The 16,229-nt window shown below is 37.8% G+C and overlaps 1 protein-coding gene across 1 annotated transcript in view; it reads left to right on the top strand.

Moving 5' to 3' along the window:
- Positions 1-16,229, top strand: part of tweek (transmembrane protein KIAA1109 homolog tweek) — an 839,779-nt gene that overhangs the window by 469,228 nt on the left and 354,322 nt on the right. The window contains 1 exon segment of the mRNA XM_080283669.1: positions 1,712-1,892. Within this exon segment, the coding sequence (XP_080139795.1) occupies positions 1,712-1,892 (181 nt within the window).

The following is a 16,229-nucleotide window of genomic DNA, read 5'->3' as shown; positions in this document are numbered from 1 at the left end:
GATGCCACTTGATGCAACATGTCCACTTTGTGCTGAATTTCCTCTTGTGCTAGGTGCCTTTCATTTCATTTCATTATCATACTGCTGTTTGTTCACTTCAACACGATACTCTTTTTTTGCTTTAGCCTTTCCTCCCAATTTTGAAGATCCCAGGCACTTTTTATCACCACCACTACCTCCTGGCCCTCCCCCCACACCACCAGGTATAGTAGAGGCCATTGAACCGTGAGAATCCAACACAATGGAGCAAGCGGCATTCGTACACAATGGCGGAAGTGGGTAGACTGAATGTTGACATGACGTCATTCAAGATGGCGGCAGGTTGGTGGCGGGCGGTGCGGAAAAATCAAAGTTCAAAAATTGCCCAAAACCCAAAATTTGTGCGCGAAACTCAATTTTTTTCACGCGAAAGTGGAAGTTCGGGAATATTTGGTCTGTGCCGCGAAAGTTGAGTTCTTGAAACCTGTTGTTGCGAAACTTGGTGCCTCACTGTATAGTAAAACAGTGCTCAAAATGTGGGGGGAGGTTTTAGGGATATGACCCCCCAAATATGCTTAAGATCCCTGGAAATAGTATTCATCATGAGAAACCGCTGTTGGTTTTATGATATTTTGTGGAAGCAAAGTAAGTGGAAACTCTACACTTCAGGTGAAATTTGGTGTGTAAAATTCTTGCCCCATATGATTTGTAAAATTTCCTTACTTGAGTAGCACTGAAGCTTTGTTTTCTTCCCAGCTGTTGACTCATTTGCTTCATGTCATACCATTTTTAAGCTGTCATGAAAATTTCCTTTCAAGTGTCTCGACTTTTTCCCAAAACAGAACGAAATAAATTGAAAAATACCAAAAAGGTATCTGCTAGATAAGAACAGAGCACCAGAACACTGATTTTTTTATTTTCCCCCTCAGCTGTTAGGCCAATCATGACATGTCCTACCTTTTTTAAATTATCATGAACACTGTCTTCCAGTGATACCAGTCACTTTTCAAAAATAGAGCCAACCGTAACCAAAAGTACAACCTTGCTTACTTGGACACATTCCACATCTATGACATAGATGTCTGTTTCTTGAATATGTATTATGATTTCATTGGAAACTAGTTTTATGGGTGTAAGATAGAAGTGGGCATGGTGAAAGATGGGTAGCAAATTTTCTGATCTGTATCTGTTTTAGTTTAACTGTAAGGAGCAACAGTACAGTTTTTAATTAAACTTTCATCCCTGCTTCTGATGACTGTCCCAGTCCACCTTGGAACAACTCATTATGCATTGGTTAAAACATTAGTAAATTTTAATGTTGTGTTGATTTTAATACAAGCAGTTCAAGATCTCTGTTAGGTAGGAGATGGGTGGCTATTATTGGCCCTGGGAAGTACTGCCATCAGAGTGACATGTGGCTACAAGCTCAGTAATTACACAGTAATCATTCTTAGGCAGGAAACATTCAGTCACAGTACAGTCACTGATTTTTTATCTGATTGACTATACACTGAGTCATAATTCAAGCTGAAAGTAACAGTAATACAGATCTTAAAACACATCTCATTTTTTCTTTTTTCCCCACCAGCAACATCCAACAACTGCTGGGAGGTAATTAGCTGATTTTGGCACTTGGTATAGTTTAGTTTCCATCAGCTGTACCATGGCCAACCTCAATAAACAGGTTGACATAATTGTATGTATGTATGTATGTTAATAATCTCTGGCACAGAATGAAGAAAGAGCGCAGTTTCTCGGGTGGAATATCTGAAACTCCTGGCAGTCCTGGATCGATGCGAAAAAAAAATGAGGTACGACCCAACCTGTCTACCGGCAAGCTGAGAGCACCACCACCGCCATGCCTTGCTATGTCTGCAGACACTGTTTTCTACATTCCAGGCCTTGATGTTAAGGTCAGAAACTTGTGTTGGCTTTATATATACTATATTATATACATCCATCCATCCATCCATTATCCAATCCTACGTTGTCCCATGAGGAGCGTAGGAGCCCGGGGCTAGGCAAGTTGGTACTGACATTTAAGATGAGAATGACCAGCCTCGCTCATCCCTGAGTGGCATTACGTGATAAATTAACCCCAACCACCCCTTGAATGTAAACCTGCACTGGCTCAATCAGATTGGAGCACCTTAATTACTCAATAAACCACCAAGTGCCGTAATTTGATTATATGGTTACCACCCAGCATAGCAAATCTGAAACTGTTTGGCTTGTCACTTAGTGTACTGTAGAGTCATCCATAGGCAGAAGGAAGAGGAAAGAATGAAGCAAATATATACTGGTATATATATATATATATATATATATACACATACAGTAAAACCTCGTTATAACGGACTTCAATAGACCAGAATTTGTTTTTATTGGACTCAAGGAGCCACCAGATTATCTATCTATCTGTCTACTACCAGACTATATTCCCATATATCGGAAAAAATCTGATGAAGCCAGAAGCAGTCTGGACTGTCTGACCACTTCAGGTATGTTCACCACATTAAGGTAAATAAAAGACATGTTTATCAGTGTACAGTACAGTATTATTATATGTATTATACCATTTGCTGAATGTAGTGAAGGTGTAGGCTAACACTGCACAGTACCGCAATGGTAGTCAGAACAGTTAAAAACCGTTCATGCAATCTGGACTAATGTCTGATATATCGGAAAAAGTCTGGGTTACCATTGGGAAGTCCAGATGTCGCTTTTATCAGAATTTCGCATTTTTCGGACTGGCTTGAGCCCCAGTTAGTCCATTATAGTGAGGTCTTACTGTATTTTATATATATATATATATATATATATATATATATATAATATATATATATATATATAATATATACTGTACATATATATATATATATATATAATATATATATATATATATATATATATATATATATATATATATATATATATATATATATATATATATATATATATATATATATATATATATATATATATGTATATGTATATATATATAATATATACTGTACATATATATATATATATATATAATATATATATATATATATATATATATATATATATATATATATATATATATAATATATATATGTATATATATATATATATATGTATATAAATACATATATATACAGTAATCCCTCTAATATCCGAACGCCCAATATCCGAACATCCCCACTAACCGGACATAATCCTCCTGGGATCCAATATTCCCCAAATGGGCCAAAAACCGCAAAAAATTCGAAAAAAATCTGACTTTTTTTTCCCTCCCATAATTTGAAATTCCCGCGTGGCGCCAAACAGCTGTTACACCATGGTCCCTTCACCCCTTCCTTCCTCCCCCTCCCCCCTCCCCTGTCAGGTTGCCATTTGGTATTTTTCATTACCAATTGTGGGCCAATTTGGTAATGAAAAATTCGTTTGGTAATGCATTAGAATAATGCATTACCAAATGGATTTTTCACATGTATGAGGATACACAGGATGGAGATGGTGGATTGTTTGCTCGCTCTGATTAATCTGCTACCCTACATAGTGTGAAAATAATCAACATGGTGTTAGTTATAAGGAGAGTGATTACATGTATTTCCACTTGTATATATAATTAGTGAAGAATATATGCTAGCTTTACGAATTTGGTAATGAAAAGTTATATTTGACAATGAAAGTTGAGGAGATTGGTAATGTGGCTGTTGCGATCTGGCAACTCTGTTCCCCCACCAACATCAACAGTCACAGCTTAACTCCGATGGAGAGCAGATACTCATAACAGTGCAAGCCACAGGTGCTTGTTTTTTGTGAATAAACAGTGAATAAACTGCAATACCTTGCCACTAGAACACACGGGAATTTACAGTGTTGTGCAGTGTTAAGAAATTAGAATTTAGAGTGCAGAGGATTAACTGTGGACTGCAAACTGGCGGTTCAAACCAGTCCAAGAGCAAGGGACTTGTAAGTACCCAGAATGTTTAATATTGTATAAACTCACCTCTAAAACCTCATTTTATGGTTCTTTTGCATTTATTTTAGTCTTTTATGTCCCTTATTGGTGTGATTTGGGTCTTAAATAGGTGCAATGCATGTCCAGAGGGAGTTGTATAGGTGTTTTTCAGAGTTAGGGTCCATAAGTACAAGTCCATAAGCTGGGGCCCAATATCCAGACAGGACCACTATCCGGACCTGCCTATGGCTCTATTGATCCGGATATTGGAGGGGTTACTGTATATATATATATAATATATACTGTACATATATATATATATATATATATATATTTTATGAGAGGAAGAAGGAACCAAAGGCCATGAGCCTGCAATAACAGTTCCCTCCAAGAGAAAAACAAAATACAATAGAGAGCCAAATTCAAGATCCGATCATTTCGAGATGCCTGGACACACTGCATTTGAAAGACTGGAGATCATAGGCAGCAGAAAATACAGACAGAGGGAGACAGTTCCAGAGTTGACCTGTTGCATAAATGAAGGACTGGGAGTAATGGTTAACTCTTGCATTAGAGAGTTGGACAGAAAAGGGATGAGAGTTTGCTGCTAGACGGGTGCTACGCACCCGTCATAGAGGTGGAGGAATGCATGCAGACAGTTCAGAGGATCAGTGACCATTAAAATAGCGATAGAAAAGAGATAAAGATGCAACAGTGCGGTGAAGAGACAGAGGTTGAAGGGAGTCAGTAAGAGGAGGAGAGTTAATGAGACGAAAAGCCTTTGACTCCACCGTATTGAGAAGAGGTGTATGTGGGGAGCCTCCCCACATATGAGAGTTGTACTCCACACAGGGGCAGATAAAACCCCTGTATAGAGTCAACATTTGTGCAGGGGTAAAGAAAGAATGGAGTTGGCTTAGTACACCTAATCTCTTGGAAGCAGATTTTACAAGAGATGTAATATGATCTTTCCAAGATAAGTTCGGAGTAAATGAAACCCCAAGCATGTTCAAGGATGAAGCAGGATTAAGCTGAATAGTATTAAACATTAGTGGGTATACCTGTGGAAGATTTTGTCGGGTTGGTAGGTGTACAAACTGTGTCTTAGATGCATTCAAAACAACCATATTATTTTTACCCCAGTCAGAGATACAAGCCAAGTCAGACATTAGGTGTGCCATAGCCACATCCTTTGTTTGTTGAAGTAACTGCTGAGATGGGCATTGCGGGAACCGAATGGAAAGGTGAAGGGTGAAGTCATCAGCGTATGAGTGGATAGGGTTAGATGTACAGCTTAGAAGGTTATTGATGAATAAAAGGAAGAGAGGATAGAGTTAGATGTACAGCTTAGAAGGTTATTGATGAATAAAAGGAAGAGAGTTGGTGATAGGACAGCGCCCTGAGGAACACCACTGTTGATAGATGTAGGAGAAGAATGATGGCCGTCTACAACAGTGGCTAATGAATGACCAGAAAGGAAGCTAGTGATGAAGGCACAGATAGAAGGATAGAAACTGGAAGAGGGCAGTTTGGAAATTAAAGATTTATGTCAGACTCGATCGAAAGCCTTTGAGATGTCAAGTGCAATGGCAAAGCTTTTGCCAAAGTCCCGAAAGGAGGATGACCAGGAGTCTGAAAGGTAGGTGAGAAGATCGCCAGTGGAGCATCCCTGACGGAACCCATACTGATGATCAGAAAGAAGGTTGTGATAGGAAAGATGCCTTATAATTTTTCTATTGAGAATTGACTCGAAAACATTTGAAATACAGGATGTTAAAGCAATTGGACGATAGTTGGAGGGTTGGGAGTGGTTACCCTTCTTTGGGACAGGCTGAATGAGAGCAAACTTCCAGCAAGAAGGAAAGGTACAAGTTGACAGACAAAGGTGAAAGAGTTTGCCTAGGCAGGGTGTAAGCACAGAAGCACAGTTCTTGAGAACAAGAGGAGGGACTCCATCAGGCCCATATGTCTTGTTAGTATTGAGGCTAGTGATGGCAGGAAATACATCAGCAGAAGAAATTTTCATGTCAGCCATGAGGACGTCAGAGGGGGGAAGTGATGGAGGAACAGCACCGGAATCGTCTAAGGTAGAATTGGAGGAGAAAGTCTGTGCGAAGAGATATGCTTTATCAGATCTGCTTTCTACGTCCATCGTTAAGCCAGGGTATCGCATATCAAGGTATACCATTATATATATATATTTATATATATATATATATATGTACATATATATATATATATATATATATATATATATATATATATATATATACACCATAAAACACCCTAACTTCGGACACTTTTCATGTGTTTTAATGAATAACTCTGTGTAAAATGGTGCAGTTTTATCCCTGTTGGTGTCCTGTGGTAGCCAGGGACAGTACCTACTGAGTCCATATAATACAAAAAATTAGCCACTGTAAACTCGTGTGTTTATATTTCATTTTCAAGTGTCCGAAGTTAGGAACAATTTTCCTAACTTCGGACAGCTCTTCCAAACTTTGGACATCCAAGTATTTGTCCTTTAAACATGAGAAAGGTTAATAGCACCTGTCTCTGGACACACTGCCCAAACTTCGGACACTTTAAAAGTTTTTTAAAAAATCTCAAAAAAAATATTGTGCACTCCTGTCCCAAGTTATACAAATATAAAGAGAAATATCCTAAAATATCTTCTTTTTTGAGCTCATAATTTGAGATCACATTGAGATGCATCATATCACATTGTAGTGAGGTATTCTGGCCATAAAAATAACTAAGAACTCTTCAGAAACTTTTTCAGATGAAAAAAATATATAAAAATGCATTGCATACATTTCAAACTGTAAGAGGAACTGATCTCTTTTTCCTAAACAAAACTTCACATAATTATCAAGAAGATATCTCACTGACTCAACAAATGCATACTTAAATAACATAATATGATGTTAAACACTTCTTACTGGTTCTGATGACACCCATACACCCACTAACATGCACACAAATCAACAGACACACGCACACACAGGCACATGTTATGACAGCACTATGGAATGTATTAATGAGCTACACACTTTAGTCTTAAACACACACACACACATACATACATACATACAAACACACACTAGAAGAACACAAGGCAAAGTGGGCACACGTAGAAGAAGAACAGAAAGAAGTGGTCAGCTTAAGAGAGATCATCCAGGAAGAAAGGGAAATGAACAATAAAGAAATGGAAGAAAATGTAGTGAAAATACTGAAGAAAAAAGAGAAAATAGTGAGAGAAACTGTAGAAAGGAACAGATGTGTGGTAGTATTTGGAAACAGGGAAGAGGAAGAAAAGGTTAGGTTCGCAAGACTCGAGAGAGACACGAACATGGTGAGAGGAATATTAGGCAAGATTGACCCCGAAGGAGACAAGTGGGTAAAAGAAATTGAGGAAGTAAGGAGGATAGGGCCTTATAAGAAAGGGGAAACAAGACCAATGAGAGTCAAGTTTACATCAGAAAGTGTAATAAATGAGATACTTAAAGTGACCTGGAAATTAAGCAAAGAGGCGGGGATGGAAAATATTATAATAAGAAAAGATCTGAATGAAGAAGAAAGAGAAGTTTTAAAATCATTAAAGGAAGAAGTAAAGGAAAAAAATGATAAAAGGACAGAGGAAGAACGTAATACTTTTTTTTGGAGAGTATTGGATATGAAAGTAAGGAAATGGTATTTAAGGAAATAGAAGTGAAGGAAACTAGGGGGGATGGTTGTGAAAGATCAGAAGTTGAGGAAGTGGTACAGACAGAGAGTAGGAGAGAAGAGGGTATTAATAATGTCAAAAATAATTTGAAGGTGATATATACTAATGTTGATGGTTTCATATCGACAAGGATCGAAATTAATGATTTCTTGAGAGAACATGAACCTGATGTCATGTGCTTTGTAGAGACCAAATTAAGAGAAGATATTGATGTTCATTTGGGAGATGGTAAATACAAACTGTGGAGAAAAGACAGAAAAGAAAAAAAGGGAGGAGGAGTGATGATAGCAGTGAAGAACAACATAAATGTAGATACTGTGGAAATGGGAGAAGGCAGGGCTGAAGTGATATATATGAAATTAGAAACTGGAGAGAATGTTAAGAGAGATATGGCGGTAGTGTATGTTCCCCCAAAGACGAGAGCATGGAAGGATGACGAATACCATGAGATGTTGTCAGATATGGCTAGCTATTTGCAAAAAATAATTGAGAAAAGCAATAATATAATTTTGGTGGGTGACTTTAATTGTAAAGAGGTGAACTGGGAGGAATGGTACTGGAGGCGGCGAGGATTCGTGGGGTACTATGTTATTAAATATAATAATGAATAATGTGATGACGCAGTGGGTCAAAGAAGAGACACGGTTTCGAGGTGAGGACACACCAGCAAGGTTAGATTTACTGTTCACCAAAGAACCCGATGTAATAGAATCATTGGAATATCTCTGTCCTTTGGGAAAAAGTGATCACGTGGTCATTGAGTTCCAGATGTTAATAGGAAACGTTGAGCCAAGAGACGAGCTTCATAGACAGGGAAGATACAACTTTGGCAAAGCAAATTTTACAGGATTGAGAAACTTTTTGAAAATGCGGATTGGAGAAAATTCAGAGAAACAAGAGAGATACAGAGGAAGTGGGATATCTTTCTAGACCTCTATAATTTGGGAGTGGAAAAATTTGTACCAAGAGTAAGAGGGAAAGAAAACAGGAAAAAGGAGTGGTTTAATAGAAGGTGTATGATAGCCAAAAAAAAGAGAGATAAGGCGTGGAACAATTGGAGAAAGAGAGGTAACGACAGAACAAAGGAAGAATATAAAAGAACAAGAAACGAATACACAAGAATACGTAGGGAAGAAGAAAGGAATTTTGAAAAAGGTATAATTGACAAATGCAAGGATGAACCCAAACTGTTTTATAGATTTGTTAATGGCAAACTGAAACAAAAGGAAGGAATCACCAAGCTGAAAGTAGATGGAGAGGTCTTTAAGGATGCGGCAATGCAAGCAGAAATAATGAACAAACGTTTCCAGTCAGTTTTCACTAAAGAAAAGGAGCTTGTGGAAGGGGAGGGAGTGATTAGAAATGTTCCGGTGATGAAAGATATAAAAAAGTGGAGGTGCAGGAAGTGTATAAATTACTGGAAACTCAAGATGTAAGGAAAGCCCCAGGACCTGATGGAATTTCTAATTGGGTACTGAAGGAATGCAGAGAACAACTGGCGGATAAAATTCACAGCTTAATTGTATGCTCACTGGAAGAGGGGAAAGTGCCAAAAGAATGGAAGAGGGCAAATGTGGTACCAATTTACAAGGGAGGAAATAGGGAAGAACCCCTGAATTATAGACCAGTGTCTCTAACCAGCATGGTCGCAAAATTGTGTGAGAGAATCCTGAAAGACAGATGGATAAAATATCTGGAAGAGATGAATATTTTGGCTGAATGTCAGTTTGGATTCAGAAGTGGAAGGTCATGTGTTTCAAACTTGTTGAGCTTTTACTCAAGAGCGATTGATGTGGTACAGGAGAGAGATGGTTGGGTGGATTGTGTGTACTTAGACTTAGAGAAGGCCTTTGACAAGGTACCTCATAAGAGACTAATGTGGAAACTAGAATATATAGGAGGACTAAAGGGGAAACTTCTGGAATGGATGAGAGACTTTTTGAGAGACAGACAAATGAGGACAGTAATAAAGGAAAAGATGTCTGGATGGAGGGAAGTAACAAGTGGAGTCCCTCAAGGCTCAGTGTTGGCACCAGTAATGTTCCTGATTTACGTAAATGATATGGTAGATGGAGTGAACAGTTATGCGAGTCTGTTTGCTGATGATGTAAAGATCTTGAGGAAGATAGAGGTTGAGGAGGATTGTAAAATACTGCAGGAGGATTTGGATAGGATACACAATTGGAGCCGGACGTGGGAAATGAAATTTAATGTAAAGAAATGTAAAATTTTGGAAATGGGTAAAAGTACCAGGAGACCATCACTGAATTATTTGTTGGGTAATGAATTAATCACAAAAAGGAGAGAAGAGAAAGATTTGGGAGTGCTGGTCCAAGATAGTTTGTCACCAGAAAAGCACATTAACAAGATAGTTGGAGAGACTTATAAGCTCTTGACTAACATAAGAGTAGCATTTCATTATATGGATGAGGAAATGATGAAAAAATTGATAGTGGCCATGATCCGCCCCAGGTTAGAATATGCAGCGGTAGTGTGGTCCCCACACAAAAGAAAGAAAGATATAAACAAGATTGAGAGAATACAAAGAACAGCAACCAAGATGGTCCCCAGTCTGACAGACCTGTCATACAGAGAGAGGCTGGAAAAACTGGATTTGCCTTCGTTAGAGGAAAGGAGAAAGAGGGGAGACATGATTACGGTGTTCAGGACCATGGTGGGAGTAGATAAAATTGACAAAGAAGATCTGTTTGTATGGGATAAGAGAGCAACAAGAGGACATGGAATGAAATTGAAAAAGTCAAGCTGCTTGAAGGATATCAAGAAATATAGCTTTCCTTACAGAAGTATAGACTTATGGAATAGCCTGGACAAAGAAATCGTCCAGTCTAAAAACTTAAACGAGTTTAAAGTTAAATTCGACTTATTGAGAAACAGCGACGGAAACCCACGAGCATAGTACATTCCGTGTATATCACAATTAGGTATATTCTTAAATATTTAGAACGACTCAGACAATGAGGTGGTGCATGAGAAAAACATTCATGTGTGTAAAGGTAGACTTGATAAATGTGGATATGGAGACAGGACAACACGAGCATTGCTCAATTCCTGTATATTACAAATACCAGACCAAACTACACACACACACACACACACACACACACACACACACACACACACACACACACACACACTCTGCTTGCAAATATGAGAATAGCATTCACATACATAAATGAAGACATGTTAAGAAGGATAATAACATCATTCATTAGACCAACCCTGGAATACACATCAGTAGTCTGGAGTCCTCATCTCAAAAAGCATATAGACAAGATTGAAAAAGTTCAAAGGGCCGCTACAAGATGGATACCAAGCTTAAGGGACCTAAGCTATGAAGAAAGACTAAATAAACTGAATCGACCAACATTACTGGAGAGAAGGAAAAGAGGTGACGTGATAATGCTATATAAGTGCATATCAGGAAAGGAGAAAATAGACATAAATGATTACTTAACATATGGAGAAGCATCAGCAAGAGGACACTGCAAAAAACTGCATAAGAAGAGAGGTGATAAAGACATAAGGAAATTCAGTTTCCCAAACAGAGCAATTGATCAATGGAATGCACTACCGAATGAAATAGTGTGTGCCAAAACAATTCACAAATTTAAGGATATGTACGATAAATATGGTTTAAGACACGGGACAGTACAAGCTTGAGTCATTCCTGTAAAGATACAATTAGGTAGGTAAGAGCACACACACACACACACACACACACACACACACACACACAAATAATATGCCTAACTGAAACAAAATTAACACCAAGGATATCCAATGACATACTAAACTTAGAGGAATACAATATATGGAGAAGAGACAGAAATTTAAAAAAAGAAGGAGGAATTATAATATTAACTAAGAAAAATCTAAAAGCCAATGAAATAAAACTACATATACCATCACAAGTAGAACTGCTTGCAGTAGAGATCAACACATCTGAAGGTAAAGTAATTGTAGCCAATTTGTACATGCCACCCAGATCAAACACATGGGAAAGAGATGAATATGAGGACCTGGAAGAGAGTACAATTCAGAGTTTAAGATCATTATTACATAAAATGGAAGAGAAATCAGAAAGAATTATACTAACTGGGGACTTCAATACAAATATAAATTGGAATACTCTAGATATAATTAGCCAAGAAAGCTGTTGGGACCAAAAGCTCCTGGATCTCGTACAAGAGTTCTTCCTAACGCAACATGTGAGGGAAACCACCAGAAAAAGAGGACTTGATGTACCTTCAGTGCTAGATCTGATATTTACTTGGCAAGAAAATGATATTGGCAGTTTAATATATCACCCTCCACTCGGCAAAAGTGATCATGCAGTACTAAATTATAACTTCAGGATAGCATATGACATAGTAAACAGCAATGACAGTTACAAAAAGAGCCTAAACTATAAAACGGGAAATTATCAAGACCTAAAGAAGTATTTCTTAGAAGTTGATTGGGAAAATGAGCTTAGAGGACAAGATTTAAATGCTGTATATAAAAAGTTCTGTGAATTTTATGAAATAGGAGTCCAGAAGTACATCCCACAGCACAAAGAAGCAGATAAGATAATACAGAAATAGTTCAATACAGAATGTAAAAAATCAAAAGAAAGAAGAGATTTGTTGTGGAATAGATACAGAAGATATAATAGTGAAAGGGCGTATAATAATTACAAACAGGGAAGAAACGATTATACAAGAATAAGGAGGGAAGCCCAAAAACAGTTTGAGGAGGATATAATAAATAAAAGTAGTGATCAACCAAAGCTGTTTTACAGCAATATCAGAAGCAAAACCAAAGTAAAAGATATAATACAAATAATTTCGGACGAGGGAATCACTTATACACAAGAGAAAGATATTTGTGAAGCACTAAATAAGAATTTCCAATTAGTTTTTACAGAAGAAAAAAATTTTGAGAGGGACTATGTGGAACACGCATGTCCACACATACTACCAGATATACAAATAGCAGAAAAAGTAATGCAGGAGGAAGTAAGTAGATTAGACAGAGGAAAAGCAAGTGGTCCTGATGAAATTTCATGTTGGGTACTACGAGAATGTGCAAAGGAGTTAAGTAAACCATTATTTTTAATTTTCAAGAAATCCTTGAGTCAAGGGAAACTACCTGATATTTGGAAAAAAGCAAATATTGTCCTCTTATTCAAGAAAGGAAATAGACAAAATCCACTCAACTACCAACCAGTATCACTGACCAGTGTTGTAAGCAAGGTATTAGAAAAGCTTATAAGAAAAGCTTGGGTAAATCATCTAGAAGAACACAGTATGATAACAGGAAGACAGTTTGGTTTCAGAAAAGGAAAATCATGTGTTACTAATCTGTTGAGTTACTATGACAGAGTAACAAACACAATACAGGAAAGGGAAGGATGGGTGGACAGTATCTATTTAGATTTCAAGAAAGCTTTTGACACAGTACCACACCAAAGACTTTTATGGAAACTGTACCATCAAGGAGGAACTCGAGGCAAACTGTTTTGTTGGATGCAAGACTTTCTCATAAAAAGAGAAATGAGAACAGTAGTAAGAGGAAACTATTCATCATGGAAAGAAGTGACTAGTGGAGTACCATAGGGTTCAGTGCTGGCACCAATCATGTTTTTAGTGTATATAAATGATATAAACAGTAACACTGGAAATGAGAGCTATCTGAATATGTTTGCAGATGATGCAAAAATACAAAGGAGAATTACTAACACAGACTCTTGTAAAGAGCTACAAGAAGAATTAAATAAACTTCATGTATGGAGTAGTACATGGCAAATGGAATTCAATGTGGACAATCTATCTATCTATCTATGTATTGCCAGACGCCTCAATCCCGTTTGGGGTGGCCACAAACAAATCGCCTCCAAGTCGCCCTGTCCCCTGCCATTTCACTGCCCTGCTCCCAACTCACACCCCCCTCTCTCATATACCTCTCCTCTCCATCCCTCCATCCAGTGTGGACAAGTGTCATGTAATCAAGTTTGGTAAAAGTGGAAAAAGACCTGATTGGTATTATAAGTTAGGAAATAAAACCCTATACACATCAGAAAGAGAGAAAGACCTAGGTGTGATCATCAATAACAGACTATCTCCGTCTGACCACATCAGCGAGAAGGTACGGAACATGTATACACTGCTTGCAAATATGAGAATAGCATTCACATACATAAATGAAGACATGCTAAGAAGGATAATAACATCATTCATTAGATCAACCCTGGAATACACATCAGTAGTCTGGAGTCCTCATCTCAAAAAGCACATAGACAAGATTGAAAAAGTTCAAAGGGCTGCTACAAGATGGATACCAAGCTTAATGGACCTAAGCTATGAAGAAAGACTAAATAAACTGAATCTACCAACACTACAGGAGAGAAGGAAAAGAGGTGACATGATAATGCTATATAAGTGCATATCAGGGAAGGAGAAAGTAGACATAAATGATTACGTAACATATGGAGAAGCATCGGCAAGAGGACACTGCAAAAAACTGCATAAGAAGAGAGGTGATAAAGACGTAAGGAAATTCAGTTTCCCAAACAGAGCAGTTGATCAATGGAATGCACTACCGAATGAAATAGTGTGTGCCAAAACAATTCACAAATTTAAGGATATGTACGATAAATATGGTTTAAGACACGGGACAGTACGAGCTTGACTCATTCCTGTAAAGATACAATTAGGTAAGAACACACACACACACACACACACACACACACACACACACACACTTTCCTAATAGGCCTGTGCTTGTAAAACACACACACACACACACACACACACACACACACACACACACACACTTTCCTAATAGGCCTGTGCTTGTAAAACACACACACACACACACACACACACACACACACACACACACACACACACACACTTTCCTAATAGGCCTGTGCTTGTAAAACACACACACACACACACACACACACACGAGCAGCCGGAGAGAGAGGTCGTCCCAGGCTTCGCTCCTAACCTTGAGTAGTTTCAGGAATTTTGTCTGTCCTGTCTCCTAGGGTCTTTCTTTAAATTTAAAATAATGAAAGTTGGTAGACTACCAAAAATGTAAAGATTTGTTGGCAATAGTATACATGAATGTTTGTGGCTTATTCGGTAACAGCTGTTTAGGTACTTTACCGGTACGTTAAAGATGGCCGAAAATGTAAACAATGAGGGAATGGAATTTCAAGGATTTGATGCTAATACTAATGTCATGGACCTGGTGAAAACATTAATTATGAGGATTAGTGAACTCGAAAAAAAGTAGAGAATCTAGTGATAAAGGATGTGTCAGGAAATACGGAAACCACCATACAGAGTCTAATCCAGTCCAACGAAACAGCCAATGAAGAGATTAAGAATTTGAAGAGGGAGAATGTTGAACTGAGGAGGAAACTTGAAGAGAGTACTAATAAAACGGAGAAGGTGAGTAATGTACTAGAAGAACACAAGGCAAAGTGGGCACACGTAGAAGAAGAACAGAAAGAATTGGTCAGCTTAAGAGAGATCATCCAGGAAGAAAGGGAAATGAACAAGAAAGAAATGGAAGAAAATGTAGTGAAAATACTGAAGAAAAAGAAAATAGTGAGAGAAACTGTAGAAAGGAACAGATGTGTGGTAGTATTTGGAAACAGGGAAGAGGAAGAAAAGGTTAGGTTCGCAAGACTCGAGAAAGACACGAACATGGTGAGAGGAATATTAGGCAAGATTGACCCCGAAGGAGACAAGTGGGTAAAAGAAATTGAGGAAGTAAGGAGGATAGGGCCTTATAAGAAAGGGGAAACAAGACTAATGAGAGTCAAGTTTACATCAGAAAGTGTAATAAATGAGATACTTAAAGTGACCTGGAAATTAAGCAAAGAGGCGGGGATGGAAAATATTATAATAAGAAAAGATCTGAATGAAGAAGAAAGAGAAGTTTTAAAATCATTAAAGGAAGAAGTAAAGGAAAAAAATGATAAGAGGACAGAGGAAGAACGTAATACTTTTTTGGGGAGTATTGGATATGAAAGTAAGGAAATGGTATTTAAGGAAATAGAAGTGAAGGAAACTAGGGGGGATGGTTGTGAAAGATCAGAAGTTGAAGAAGTGGTACGGACAGAGAGGAGGAGAGAAGAGGGTATTAATAATGTCAAAAATAATTTGAAGGTGATATATACTAATGTTGATGGTTTCATATCGACAAGGATCGAAATTAATGATTTCTTGAGAGAACATGAACCTGATGTCATGTGCCTTGTAGAGACCAAATTAAGAGAAGATATTGATGTTCATTTGGGAGATGGTAAATACAAACTGTGGAGAAAAGACAGGAAAGAAAAAAGGGAGGAGGAGTGATGATAGCAGTGAAGAACAACATAAATGTAGATACTGTGGAAATGGGAGAAGGCAGGGCTGAAGTGATATATATGAAATTAGAAACTGGAGAGAATGTTAAGAGAGATATGGCGGTAGTGTATGTTCCCCCAAAGACGAGAGCATGGAAGGATGACGAATACCATGAGATGTTGTCAGATATGGCTAGCTACTTGCAAAAAAT

This window comes from Coenobita brevimanus, chromosome 98 (genome assembly GCF_032717465.1).
Source record: "Coenobita brevimanus isolate Jiangsu-jjx chromosome 98, ASM3271746v2, whole genome shotgun sequence".
NCBI lineage: Eukaryota > Metazoa > Arthropoda > Malacostraca > Decapoda > Coenobitidae > Coenobita > Coenobita brevimanus.
This window is presented reverse-complemented; position numbering and strand designations above follow the sequence as displayed.